The sequence below is a fragment of the Sander vitreus genome, chromosome 8 (assembly GCF_031162955.1).
Source record: "Sander vitreus isolate 19-12246 chromosome 8, sanVit1, whole genome shotgun sequence".
NCBI lineage: Eukaryota > Metazoa > Chordata > Actinopteri > Perciformes > Percidae > Sander > Sander vitreus.
This window is the reverse complement of record NC_135862.1, coordinates 36,225,449-36,239,419: the sequence shown is the minus strand read 5'-3', so window position 1 is coordinate 36,239,419 and position 13,971 is coordinate 36,225,449. Positions and strand designations below refer to the sequence as shown.

The following is a 13,971-nucleotide window of genomic DNA, read 5'->3' as shown; positions in this document are numbered from 1 at the left end:
AAAATTGAAAATGTTTCAACAACAACTAGAACCCGTATACGAAGCTTTCACACAGTCAGGTTTTGGGGGTTGTTATATTGTACCGTATACATTCTCACCGTGTACTTCTCATTATCACCATAGACTGTATGATTATCACTCCAATGTTTTAGTTTGCAGTTTGTTTTTATTAGACAGAATCATTTATTTTGAAAACAGAAACCGGAAGCCCGTGTGTTTAGTCTAGCTGGCGATATTCTGCATTATTCAGCTCTTTCTGTGGTCTAAGAAACTGTATTTACAGGAATATGTATCTGTAAGAAGTGACTGTGTTACAAGAGACTATTTCGGGAAGCGGTGCAGTTTGTGTCGTCGTTGAAAAGAGTCGCATTGTTATCGTTTCCTCCAAAAAAAATGCAGCTGCTTGTCCTTCATGTGCTAAAATGCGCTAGCAAGAGCTGCTGTTGACTGTATCACAGTGTTACCTACTCAGATGCCTTCTGCTCCCCGATACGTCCAAATGTAAGCACTATGTGTGTGTGTGTGTGTGTGTGTGTGTGTGTGTGTGTGTGTGTGTGTGTGTGTGTGTGTGTGTGTGTGTGTGTGCTTGTTCAAAAATGCTCTTTAAACCTAGTATAGGAACACCTGTAAATGTATTTAATCCCAAATACTAATAAAAAATGTCTTAACTCTTCTGTTTGCTATCACTGATATCACTTCCCCATGTAGGCCTATTTAACTATTCTCTATGAATGTCGTATGCAAGATTAATGATAACCTCATATTATGCACAAGTGTGTGTGTGTGTGTGTGTGTGTGTGTGTGTGTGTGTGTGTGTGTGTTGTTATTGGTTTTTGTTTTGTGTTTGTTTTGTTTTACCTTTGGTATGTTAAGGAATATGTTCCAAATATGTTTGTATTGTACTTAGCCTATATGCGTGTGTGTGTGTGTGTGTGTGTGTGTGTGTGTGTGTGTGTGTGTGTGTGTGTGCGTCCATGTGTGTCCTTTAGATGATGATGCCAACCCGGCCCCAGCGGATCAGTGACAGTGAATCCCAGGTCTGTATGTGTATGTGTGTGTGTGTGTGTGTGTGTGTGTGTGTGTGACAGTGAAGCCCACTTGCAGGGGTAAGTGTCACTTGCTGAGGCAGGACAGTGTTTCAGAAGACAGTCAATAGAGTGTGCACATGTCAATGTCTCTCTACATTTTTATTCAGTTACAACATTTAACATTTATTTTTGAGTTATCTGTGGTGAGCAGCACCTATAATAAAAGGTACCATGTGGAGTTTTCTTGTAAACAAACACAGTTAAGTTTACAGTCAGTGTTTTGCACCAAAAGTCATTGTGCGTGTCCTATCAATATTATTGATTGCATAACACAATCAACCCAGGGACAGGCCCATCTAAATAAAGCCAATAATGATCTGAAACTCCACTACCTTTAATGCCCCTACGGGTAGAATTGTTGTCTTATTTTGACAATCTTTCAAATTATTCTGTCTGATTGCATGTGTTTAAGTCTGTAGAAAATTGTAGAATGACCAGTGATATATTTTAAATTTAAAATGTTATTTTATCCCTTCAAATGCAGGAAGACTGTAGGGGTGGGAATCCCCAGAGGCCCCTCGATATTATTGAGATTTTAAACTTATTGCGATATATTGCAATTCATTACATTTTTCAGACTTCAATTGCCGGATGGGACACATAGACACTGATAAAGATACTTATACTTCTTATAGTAACAGTAAAGATAATAGAACTATGACTAGAAATTTAAGTTTTAGCAGTGCAGGATGTGAAATTATAACCCTTTGGAGAGAGTAAAAAAGCTCTCCCAAGACCTCCAACAGACGTGTTGTGCTGGCAGGTGTTCCACTTTGTGGATCAAGGTGTGGAGGTGTTGCGGGGCCTCAACAAGCAGCGGCAGCACAGCCACTTCTGTGATGTGGTGCTGGTGGCTGACAAGCAGCGGATCCCTGCTCACCGAGCCCTGCTGGCCCTCTCAAGCCCATACTTCCACGCCATGTTCACCTTGGGCATGAGGGAGCAACGCCAGGAGGAGGTACGTAGCATGACGCAAAGAATGTTTCTACACTGGGGAATATCAGGGAACTCTATAGATCATTTGAACAATGGGAGCTAAATCGATTCACGTATATATTGTGATATTTACGGTACCGCTGACGGCAATGACGACATCACATCCGTTTCCAGCAAAACAGATCGAAAGCAGAACATTTAGAAAATCTATAGGCTAAATAAAGGTATTTCCACCGTGAACTGGTGCATACAAGTGTGTCAGAATGCAGGAAATGAAGTCTTTGATGCTCAAGATTTTCCTCGGGGAGGACACCCAGACCCCCCACCACTGTTTGTTGCTGTTCCAACATTTTGTTGTTATTTTTTCTTTTTTTCTTTTTTTCTTTTTACATTTTTGGCGCTTAATTTGACGTCCCATATTTTCTGATATAAAAAACTTTAAAAATGGGTCAAATTTGACCCGAGGAAAACATGAGGGTTAAGATAGCTCATTTGCTGTGATAAATGTGTAGTGGGATGGAGTAACCAGATATTATCATATGTCCCACTCCTGATTAACAGCCATTGTTGTCTTCCCGTTCGCAGGTGGAGCTGGTTGGCATGTCCTACACCGGTCTGAACACTGTAGTGGACTTCCTGTACACCGGAGAGCTGCCATTGGATGAAGAAAACATTGAACATGTGCTGGAAGCTGCCCACCATCTGCAGGTTAGAAACTGATAGATAGATAGATAGATAGATAGATAGATAGATAGATATCTTTCGGATGTACGGTGCTGGGATAAAGCCTGACATCTAGTGTGTCTCTCACTTGCCGGATTTCCACTTTCTATTTTGCAAGGGCACCGTTGCTGCATCCGTCAAACTCAACTTCCCAGAGGGCCACACTGGAAAATGAGAATCACATCAAGGGCCAGACATGTAGAGTTTATTGACATGCTTTTATTTAATCAGAAAAGTCAAATATTTTTGACTGTATTATTGTGTGTCTCGTATAGTCTTCTCACTTACTGTTTGGTGAAAATAATTGCTAAAAAAGTCAGAAAAAAACGTTCCTTAGCCATGATAGAATTTAGCACATTAAGCAAAACTTTAATTCATTTTAAAGTAGGCTTCCACATTCACAACACCCTGTTTCACAGCCTGAATATAAAAAAAAAAACTCTCTGTTTCTGTGGCAATTTCTAAAAGTTAGAAAATCTGCCAAATTATTGCAGTTTGAAAAACAGTTTTTCAACATCCATGGGGAACTTAAATTAATATGTGGGCTGTATCAAAATTTGCGAGGGGCCGGATTTGTCCTGCGGGCCTCGAGTAAAGGAATGCAAACAGCCAGAAGGTTTCTTTTCCCCTTTCCCAGAATGATAAGGGATGTAGCCAGACCATACTCCAGCGCTGACACAGCACTGTGGAGATATGTCTGGGTATGCCAGATTACACTGTATGTGAAAGACAGAAGGACAAACGGGTTTTGGCTCAGCTATAGGCCAAAACTAAATGGTGAGAATGCATTACCTTCCCCAGTTTCAACAAAATGGAATCAGCTACTGTAGATATTTTGCAGTGTTGTAATAAAAAGAAAACCAAAAAGGGACAAAAAATTCCGGTGTAAAATGTGGGCAAGGTTGGCAGTGGCAAGTGAAGTTAGAGGAAGTGTTGCTCATTCATTCTAGAGGGAGACTTTGTTAGTTATATTCTTTCAATTGTATTATTTAGCATTTATTTATGCACATAATGTACAAATCCTTTGTCGGTCAACATTTAAAATATTTTGTAATGAATAACAATTGTATGATAGTTATTTTACTGTGTATTATGAAGCCTTTAACAACTACTTGTACACATATTCAACTGGTTACAGTAGGGCTGGGTACCTTCCTACTGCTTGCTTGTCTCTTAGTACTTTTTAGGCACCGACCAAATCGCCTCCATAGTATCGAGCATCGAAAAACGCCTTGTCCTAAGGAGTAAATCTTATCAGCGTCAGTGAGCGTATAAGCATGCAGCATGCTTCTACCGTGATCTAATAATGCTTGCGATTGGCTGTCTACATGTAGTAGAGGCATGCAGGAAGAACACTATGTTACTTTGAACGACACCCAGCCCTAGCTTACAGTGTATTTAAAACTACTGAAACATATGTTATACAGTGTTATCAAATGAATCGATAACTTTTTATATGCCACTTAAAGGTATACTATGCATTGCTTTCCTCAAAAGAAACAATGTATAGACTAATACAATAGTAATCCCTCTACATTATCACTTATCACCCAGTAGGAATTTCAGCCAGGACCACTTTGTCAAAATAGATCATTCATCTGCAATTTGTATTTGTATTTGGCGGTATGGCTCTGTTCTGGGGCCTCCCTGCACTTCCACGTGCATACATGGAAAGCATGAGGGGAGAGCACCCCTCCCTGCCCTTCCATGTGTAAATTAACATAGGCCTACCAAAAGTGGTCCAAGCTAACAGAACAAAATCCAAAAAATTCACACAAGAGGTTCTGTGGGCCTAGGTCTCTTAATGAATAATGTTACTTTGCTGTCCCCAGCAAAGGAAATGAAAATCACTCTTACCATTTTCCTCGAAAACTGTATAGGCTACTAAACTGCACCATGGGATCTATTTACATAATCCATCCATCAAAATGTAGGCTAATCCATGTTCTTATGCAGAAAAAGGATTGTATTAACGGTGGATGGCTTCAAGGCTGTCCTCCTCTGCTCGATGGTCCTGCCAGCAGCGCTAAAGTTGTGCTCACTGCTACACCCGCTGCCATGTAGCCTAATATGCACGTGTTTCGTTGTCACGTCTACATAAACAAATTTCCGCGCACAGAAAGACGGATGTTAGAGTAATATTTTAAATTAATTTTAATCACAAAAACTAACTTTTGCATCAAGTGAAACAGGCCCATTGGCTACCTACATAATAATCTTTTTTTAAATTTAAAATGTTCCGTGCCTTATCGCGCTGACATGACCATGCCCGACCCGAACCCGAACATCATTTCTAAATATCTGTCCGAACCCGGCCGGTCGGGTATCCATCCTCTAATAGCTGTCACGTAGAATCTACACTGTACAGATCGCTTTCAAAACACTATATTACAAATGATACAATATGATACATTACAATTTAATATAATTAGTATACAATGCTATACAAATCCTATAATGGTTGTGAGTCCCGGGGAAGAGGGGCCAACCTTCAACACTGTGTGTTTACAGTGAGCTGATACTCACTACATATTCTACCTTTAGAATGCTTCATAGGTGTGATTTATTTTGGTTAAAATGGATTTTGTAAAATAGGTATCAAAGTCACGGTATCTGTATCAGCACCGGTATTTGAATCTTTTTGGCAATACCCTGCCCTATTGATAGGATGAGTTCTAGTTGTTTACAAAGACGTTTAAAAAATGCCCTGTTAATAACCAGACATAGTGTGTTGCGGTGCGTTTATGGATAGTTTCTATAGTGCTTATAAATGCTTAATAACAGAGGTTAAAATAAAGTGTTACCCTTTAAATTGTTAGGAGATTAAAATAACTATATATTATGATGGAAACAAAGGTTTTTAATTATTTGAAAGACCTGTGAGATGTAAAAGGCTGCTGTTGTTCAGGTGTGTCGAGTGGTGGATGTCTGCTGCCAGTACCTGGAGACGGAGCTGAGTGAAGACAACTACCTGCACCTTCAGGAGCTGGCGCTGCTCTACAGCCTGAAGCCACTCGAGACCTGCATCGACAACTTCATCCTCGCGCGCTTTGCCACCCTCTCTTTCACCCCCGATTTCCTTCACAGCATTCCTTTGCACAAACTCACGTCCTACCTCTCCAGTGGCCAGGTAATTACTCTACGTTGTTTATGTGTGACATTGAACATTTATTCTTGACCACGGAAACAGCGGTTAACAAAACAATCTCACCTGGACACAACATGGCATCTGCATCGTTTGGGGAAAAGGGCTTAGATATGGGGTAAGGGGTCATGCTGTTTTAACATTTAATCAAACCACACTCTTATCTATAATTAGCTTTTAGATATCCATAATAGCATTTCTCCTTGTCAAAATTATATTCTCACTAGTCAGAATGGTAATTAAAGACATCCACAATAACGTTCTTACTAGTAATTGTGTTTCAAGATATATTCAACTTTGTTAGTGAATTTAGTCAAAACAAAATTTAAGATCTTAACATCCTTAAAAATGTATAAGTGGTGGTTTTAACATTTAATAGCTAGACTGGATATGTATTGCAAATACAGTCAGGTCCATAAATATTGGGACATCGACACAATTCTAATCTTTTTGGCTCTATACACCACCACAATGGAGTTGAAATGAAACGAACAAGATGTGCTTTAACTGCAGACTTTCAGCTTTAATTTGAGGGTATTTACATCCAAATCAGGTGAACGGTGTAGGAATTACAACAGTTTGTATATGTGCCTCCCACTTTTTAAGGGACCAAAAGTAATGGGACAATTGGCTGCTCAGCTGTTCCATGGCCAGGTGTGTGTTATTCCCTCATTATCCCATTTACAAGGAGCAGATAAAAGGTCCAGAGTTCATTTCAAGTGTGCTATTTGCATTTGGAATCTGTTGCTGTCAACTCTCAATATGAGATCCAAAGAGCTGTCACTATCAGTGAAGCAAGCCATCATTAGGCTGAAAAATCTAAACAAACCCATCAGAGAGATAGCAAAAACATTAGGTGTGGCCAAATCAACTGTTTGGAACATTCTTAAAAAAGAAAGAACGCACCGGTGAGCTCAGCAACACCAAAAGACCCGGAAGACCACGGAAAACAACTGTGGTGGATGACCGAAGAATACTTTCCCTGGTGAAGAAAACACCCTTCACAACAGTTGGCCAGATCAAGAACACTCTCCAGGTGTATGTGTGTCAAAGTCAACAATCAAGAGAAGACTTCACCAGAGTGAATACAGAGGGTTCACTACAAGATATAAACCATTGGTGAGCCTCAAAAACAGGAAGGCCAGATTAGAGTTTGCCAAACAACATCTAAAAAAAGCCTTCACATTTCTGGAACAACATCCTATGGACAGATGAGACAAAGATCAACTTGTACCAGAGTGATGGGAAGAGAAGAGTATGGAGAAGAAAAGGAACTGCTCATGATCCAAAGCATACCACCTCATCAGTGAAGTATGGTGGTGGTAGTGTCATGGCGTGGGCATGTATGGCTGCCAATGGAACTGCTTCTCTTGTATTTATTGATGATGTGACTGCTGACAAAAGCAGCAGGATGAATTCTGAAGTGTTTCGGGCAATATTATCTGCTCATATTCAGCCAAATGCTTCAGAACTCATTGGACGGCGCTTCACAGTGCAGATGGACAATGACCCGAAGCATACTGCGAAAGCAACCAAAGAGTATTTTAAGGGAAAGAAGTGGAATGTTATGCAATGGCCAAGTCAATCACCTGACCTGAATCCGATTGAGCATGCATTTCACTTGCTGAAGACAAAACTGAAGGGAAAATGCCCCAAGAACAAGCAGGAACTGAAGACAGTTGCAGTTGAGGCCTGGCAGAGCATCACCAGGGATGAAACCCAGCGTCTGGTGATGTCTATGCCTTCCAGACTTCAGGCTGGAATTGAATGCAAAGGATTTGCAACCAAGTATTAAAAAGTGAAAGTTTGATTTATGATTGTTGATCTGTCCCATTACTTTTGGTCCCTTTAAAAGTGGGAGGCACATATACAAACTGTTGTAATTCCTACACCGTTCACCTGATTTGGATGTAAATACCCTCAAATTAAAGCTGAAAGTCTGCAGTTAAAGCACATCTTGTTCGTTTCATTTCAACTCCATTGTGGTGGTGTATAGAGCCAAAAAGATTAGAATTGTGTCGATGTCCCAATATTTATGGACCTGACTGTATCCGTAATTCAATTCTTTCCAGTGAAAAAGAAAATTTCAGATATCCACAATGAACATTCTTCCTTGGGCAAATGGCGTCACTGTGGCTTTTTTGTTTTCAGATATCCAAAACGTCTTTCTATCCAGAATCAACATTCTAGATATTTACAGGATAATTCCTACAAGGAAGAACTCCAATTTCAGATATCTACCATCCAAATGTTTCTAGTCTTCTTTTTTTATTTCAGATATTCTAAATGAAAAACTTATATCCTCTCATTGCATTGTTTCTAGTCATAAATCAAATGTTGTCTTAATGCCTAGTGTGGATATCTGTAATTACATTTGTACTAGTCTAATCTATATCCACGATGTTCCACTTCCGGGATTGCTCCGATGCCGCCGATGTCCTTTTCAGCCAGATGTCCGTCCCCTTCCTCTGTCTCTGTGTTAGCGTTCTAACCTCGGGTGGATTTGTGAGGACTATGGTTAACTGCTCCTCAGATCTCTGCAGGGTAAATCCAGACAGCTAGCTAGACTATCTGTCCAATCTGAGTTTTCTGTTGAACGACTAAAACTACTTTTGAACGTCCACATGTTCCACCAAAACAAGTTCCTTCCTGAGACTATTTAGCAGAGGCACCGTGGCTCCATCCGGCCCAAAATGATTGTGATTGGTTTCAAGAAATGCCAATAAACCAGAGCGTGATTTTTCTTTCATCCCGGAAAGTTGTGTGGACTAGCCAGACCTTCCTCTGCAGTGCTGTGGAGGAAGGTCTGGCAATGCAAAATGTTTACATATTCCAAATTACATAACGGATATTTGGAATTGGAGATTTTTCTAGTAAGAATCCTATTGCAGATATCTAAAATGTTTATTCTTGTTAGAATATAAATACAGATATCTACAATAAATATCTGTGCTCCTCTCATCATCTTCAGGTTCAGCATGACAGTGAGGAGGCGCTTCTCCAGGCCACCCTGCAGTGGCTCAGCCAGACTCCTAAGCGGACTGCCCACGCCGCACAGCTCCTCTCCCACATCCGCCTCCCTCTGGTGCCAGCGGAGGACCTGGTGGGCCGAGTGCTGCCGGCAGTGCGAGCCCTGCTGAGGGAGGATGCCAGCTGCGAGGCCCTGCTGGAGGAAGCTGTGGCATATCACGCCAGGCCCAGCGCCCAGCCGCTCCTGCAAACAGGACGCACCGCGCCGAGGGGAGGTGTAGAGCGCCTACTGCTGATTGGAGGAGAGGTACCCATATGTGATGGTGACCGATCACTTTGATGATAGTCTCGCATTGCCAGACCTTCCTACACAGCACTGTGGAGGAAGGTGGTTTATTGGCATTTCTTTAAACCAATCACAAGCGTCACAAACGGCACCAAGTGGCGGAAGCAGCAATGGTGCCTCTGCTAAATAGTCTCAGGAAGGAACTTGTTTTGGTGGAACATGTGTACGTTTTCTCCCATCGCAGAATGCTGTGTGGACTAGCCCTCCTCCGCAGCGCTGTGGAGTAAGGTCTGGCAATGTGAGTCTACTTTGATAATAATGATGACTTAAAGGTGCCCTGCCACACAAAACCGTTTTTACTTGCATTTTTTAAAATATGTTAGGTGTTTGTGTTATGTGGTGAATGTGAAAATGAACTGCTACCTCCTCTGTCAGCTCTAGCCACTGAAAAGAAATAAGAGGAGAAATCAGACAAATTACAAAAGGTGGTCAGTCTGACATCATGTTGCCTGAGCTCATTACTATTCATGAGCTCGCCCAGTTGCGCTGGGTAAAGGATGCTGATAGCCAGGCTCTCATTGGCCAGCTGTTAGCCAATCAGAGTCGAGCAGCTTAGCTCGTTGAATATTAATGAGAACTGGTACAAATTGAGCTAAGTCTTCCTGCAGGCTTTCTATACCACGCTAGAATGGCTTGAAACAAGGTAACCAAGGTTACAGAGTCCATGGCAGAACTTCAGACATTAACACAAAGTCATGAAATAGATGTGGCAGGGCACCTTTAATTTTTAGAGGTATCAAAATGTAACCATTTACATTCTTTATTTATTTTCTAGAAAATTTGTTCATTTAGAATATTTGTTCTCAATTCTAAAGAAATAAATATTTTCTTTTTGTTTAAGATATTATAGCCCTAATCAGTGCCTGAATTGGACCAAATTGTGAGAAAGTCAAATGTCGTAAACTGCATCGAAACGTGAGATGAGAGTATCGTTCCATCCCTACCTAACATGGATTCCTGTAACCTCCTCCCTTTACTACCCGAGGTGTCAGAACGTGGAGAGGAGCTAAGCGCCAATGTTTGCTGGTTGGACGTTGAAACGAAAAACTGGGTGGTGGAAACTGCGCTGCCGTCCCAGCGGAGCCACCACCGCCTGGCAGTGCTGGGGGGCTTCATCTTCACTGCTGGCGGCAGCTTGTCCAGGGACAACGGTGGAGACGCTGCCTGTAACCTGCACAGATACGACCCCCGCCACAACCAGTGGACCACGGTACTGTACCAAAGAGCCACTTCCATTCTCCTTGTCGAATACTTCTCAGTTTACAAATGAAGTGTATACAGTATAGCAGGGGTCGGCAAGCTTTTTAAGGCGGCACGTTGGCTCAGTGGTTAGCACTTCTGGCACTTCACAGCGAGTTGGCGCTGCAGAGTTCGATCCCCGGTCCAGGGCAGGGTCTTTCTGTGTGGAAATTTGCATGTTCTCCCCGTGTTTGCATGGGTTTCCTCTGGGTGCTCTGCTTTCCTCCCACCATAAACTCATGCATACTAGGTTACTAGGACTAGAGTTGAAATTAAGCCGCCTGGCTAACACTAGTGCATTTACAGAAACGTTGATTAATGTTAAATGATGAATGGGTTACACTTTACTTGCAGGTATCTACATAAGAGTGACATGACACTGTCATGAACGTGTCATAAACATTATAAACAAGTCATAAATGTTGTTAGTGTTAGGATTTGTGTCATGTGTTCATGACAGTGTCATTTCACTCATATGTAGATAACCTTTAAGTAAAGTGTTACTGATGAATGTTGTCCCATTTTCAAAGAGTTTCTATATCAGGAATTTGGGTTTCAAATTTTCAAAAATGAGTAACGTGGACAGTTCCCTACAACGCTCTTCACAAGGAAAATAAATGATCAGTCCACTACTTTCATTGAATTTGGGTGTTTCATTTAATGTTTTAACATTTGAAAAAAGAAAAATTTGACAAAAGAACTTTGAAAAAAGAGACAAAAACGTGGGATTTAACCCACAAAAACGTTAAAAGGCGCACAAAAAATAGAAGAAATGCCCTGCTGTCTTAACTGTGTGGTTTTGGGGAAACCTCTTTGTTTGTACTGTAAATAGGGCAATTATTTCTGTTTCTCTACATGTATTCTCTTTATTACATTGTTTATGAAACTTTGCTAACACTTAAAATGTATTTTTGATTTTGTATGTCTACATTTGTGTATCTTCTTTTGGTTGTGGTTGTTGAATAAGCCATTGCAGGTTTCTACCTCACTCTCACATGTATTTTTGTATTTCTTCAATGTAATTTGTATTTTATGTTCTGTGACACAAATACCACCACACCAAACTAAAGTTATTTGAGGAGGCATCAGAGTAAAAGAAGATTCCCAATCTTCCAGCTGCTATTATTTGCTCTTTTGTTCTCGCTTCCTGTTAGTTGTGCTTGTCTTTTGGCAGCTGTGTAGACCATACACATTGACACTGTGATGCTTTCCCAGGGTGCTCCAATGAACGAGCGGCGAGCAGATTTTTACCTGGGGGCGGTGGGAGAGTTCCTGATTGCCGTGGGTGGGAGGAATGACACCGGAACGTTGTCCTCTGTGGAGATTTACAGTCCCGCTGAGGACAGCTGGTCCTACGTGGCAGGACTGCCCAGGTAGGAACACATTTTACTACTGGGTCTGCTGCTTCACGGGCAACTTTTTCTCATGATTGGATTGCTATGAGATTTGGCATTTGTGGTTCCCCCAGGATGTAATCGCACTACCAATAGGTTAGTAGTACCAGACCGTGTGTGTGTGTGTGTGTTAATCGTTTTTTTTTTTTGGAATTCTGCTGCAATTGGCCAGGGCCTGTCAGCCTTAGCTTAGTATAGCTGTAGACATTTAGGGCCCTATTTTAACGATCTAAGCACACGGCGTGAAGCGCCTGACCCAGGTGTGTTTAGGGCGTGTACAAATCCACTTTTGCTAGTTTAACGGTGGAAAAAGGGTCCGTGTGCCGGGGGCATGGTTCTAAAGGGTTGTTCTTAGTGTCTTCATTAATCAGAGGTGTGTTTTGGGCGTAACATGCAGTCAACCAATCAGAGATCATCTCCCATTCCCTTTAAAAGCCAGGCGCGTTTGGACCTTGGAGCATTGCTGTTATGATGGAGGATTTGCTGAGCAGGAAGGAGAGATTTTCAGGAGAAGAAACTGATCTGCTTGTGCGTGAAATGAAAGCACACAAGCAGATCATATAATACTATTTCACATTGTAATATTGTACTATTGTTTCTTTGCAGTGCTAAATTTGGCTTTTTGAATCCTGTCTTCTCTAGGTCTACTTATGCCCATGCTGGGACGGTCCACCATGGTGTAGTCTGCATCTCAGGCGGTCACGACTATCAGATCGGCCCGTACCGCAGAGATTTCCTGAGTTATAATCCACCCCGGTACGGTGAGGTGTGGGTGGAACAACAGCCCATGTCTGTGGCCCGGGGCTGGCATTGCATGGCCTCCCTTAACCACCTCATCTACGCCATAGGGGGCAGCGATGACAACGCAGACACCACTGAGCGCTTCGACATCCTGCAAGTGGAATCTTACAACCCACGCAGCGGTCAGTGGACCCGGGTGTCACAGCTACTGCTGCCCAACAGCGAGGCGGGGCTTGCAGTCTGGGCAGGCAGGATCTACGTGCTCGGGGGCTACAGCTGGGAGGGTATGGTGTTCTCCAGAGCCACTCAGGTGTACGACCCTTTCATGCGCTCATGGTCCAGGGGACCCGACCTGCCGAAATGCACCGCAGGGGCCTCAGCATGTGTGTGCACTTTGAAGCCCTCACCATCATCACCCTCTCTGGAGAAGAAGAACTAGGTGGGAAAAGGGATAAAAGGAAGATTACACCCTATGTAACAGCTGTGATGAGGGACTTTTTCTTGTTCAAAAATACAGGGCCTGACTTTTGGCTGAGACAGAGACTGATACATATTTCTGATACAAAATCATTTTCTTTTTATATAAGATACATATTTTGTTATGGCCCTATTCATTTTCTCACAATCTCAGGGGGACTGCAGCATCAAAAAAGGGAAGAGAAGTGGTAATAATGGTTACCAATTTCTTTTGGGAAAGAACACCCAACACTGATTAGTTAGTGGAATGGGAAAGAAAACAGAATTCACTCTGCTTTCATTTGTGGAACATCTCCTACAAGACCTACAGTTCAGTAACATACTGTATGCCTGAGCATGAACACTGTACAGACACACTTAGTCAGATATATGTCCGATATTGGGTCAGGGGACCATCGCGGTAGGCCACATCACCAAACAAATCAGTGAAGTCCCTCATAATCCTCATTCCAGCTCCAAGGGTCAGTCTGCTTTGCAGGACTTCGGCTGCTTTCACACCAGGAAACCGAGATCTGGCGATTTTCTGCAGGGTGGTGCGGCGGTGTGAAAGTGCCACTGAAACGGCTCATTTGTGTGAACTCCTGTTGTGTTCGTCAACCCCCCAATAAGTAGACTTTATATTTGCTGTTTTATGTCTGATCTTTTATAGATCTCGACATTACCGACCGCACTTGAATGCAGCTTTATTTTACAGAGAAAGAGAAGAGACGATCCGAATGTGCTTTGTTGTGTGGTAAACATTCAGCTGTTACACTCCCGGGCGGTTCAGTGCTTGTGTTTTTTTTTACCTACAGTTTTTTAAAACATTTTCGTGGCAGCGATAGAGGCACCATCTGATGGCTGACGCAGGTGGTGTGAATGCCCACTTATACACAAATGCAGCTGAGAGGCTCATCTGGTCTATCCCAGTCT

General features: G+C 42.2%; 1 protein-coding gene across 1 annotated transcript; it reads left to right on the top strand.

The window, feature by feature from the left end:
• The first annotated feature begins 204 nt into the window (after positions 1-204).
• On the top strand, positions 205-13,379 carry klhl36 (kelch-like family member 36). The gene is made up of 9 exons (XM_078258038.1): positions 205-501; positions 990-1,037; positions 1,852-2,046; positions 2,610-2,732; positions 5,656-5,877; positions 8,864-9,169; positions 10,194-10,418; positions 11,663-11,820; positions 12,484-13,379. The coding sequence occupies exons 2-9, from the start codon at positions 990-992 to the stop codon at positions 13,019-13,021; spliced, it is 1,815 nt and encodes a 604-aa protein (XP_078114164.1). The 5' UTR covers positions 205-501; the 3' UTR covers positions 13,022-13,379.
• The last annotated feature ends 592 nt before the right edge of the window (positions 13,380-13,971 follow it).

Coding starts and splice junctions, on each gene's coding strand:
- klhl36 (XM_078258038.1), top strand. CDS start 990: ATGATGATGCCAACCCGGCCCCAGCGGATCAGTGACAGTGAATCCCAG. Junction 5,878..8,863: donor CCTACCTCTCCAGTGGCCAG/GTAATTACTCTA, acceptor CATCATCTTCAG/GTTCAGCATGACAGTGAGGA. Junction 9,170..10,193: donor TACTGCTGATTGGAGGAGAG/GTACCCATATGT, acceptor TTACTACCCGAG/GTGTCAGAACGTGGAGAGGA.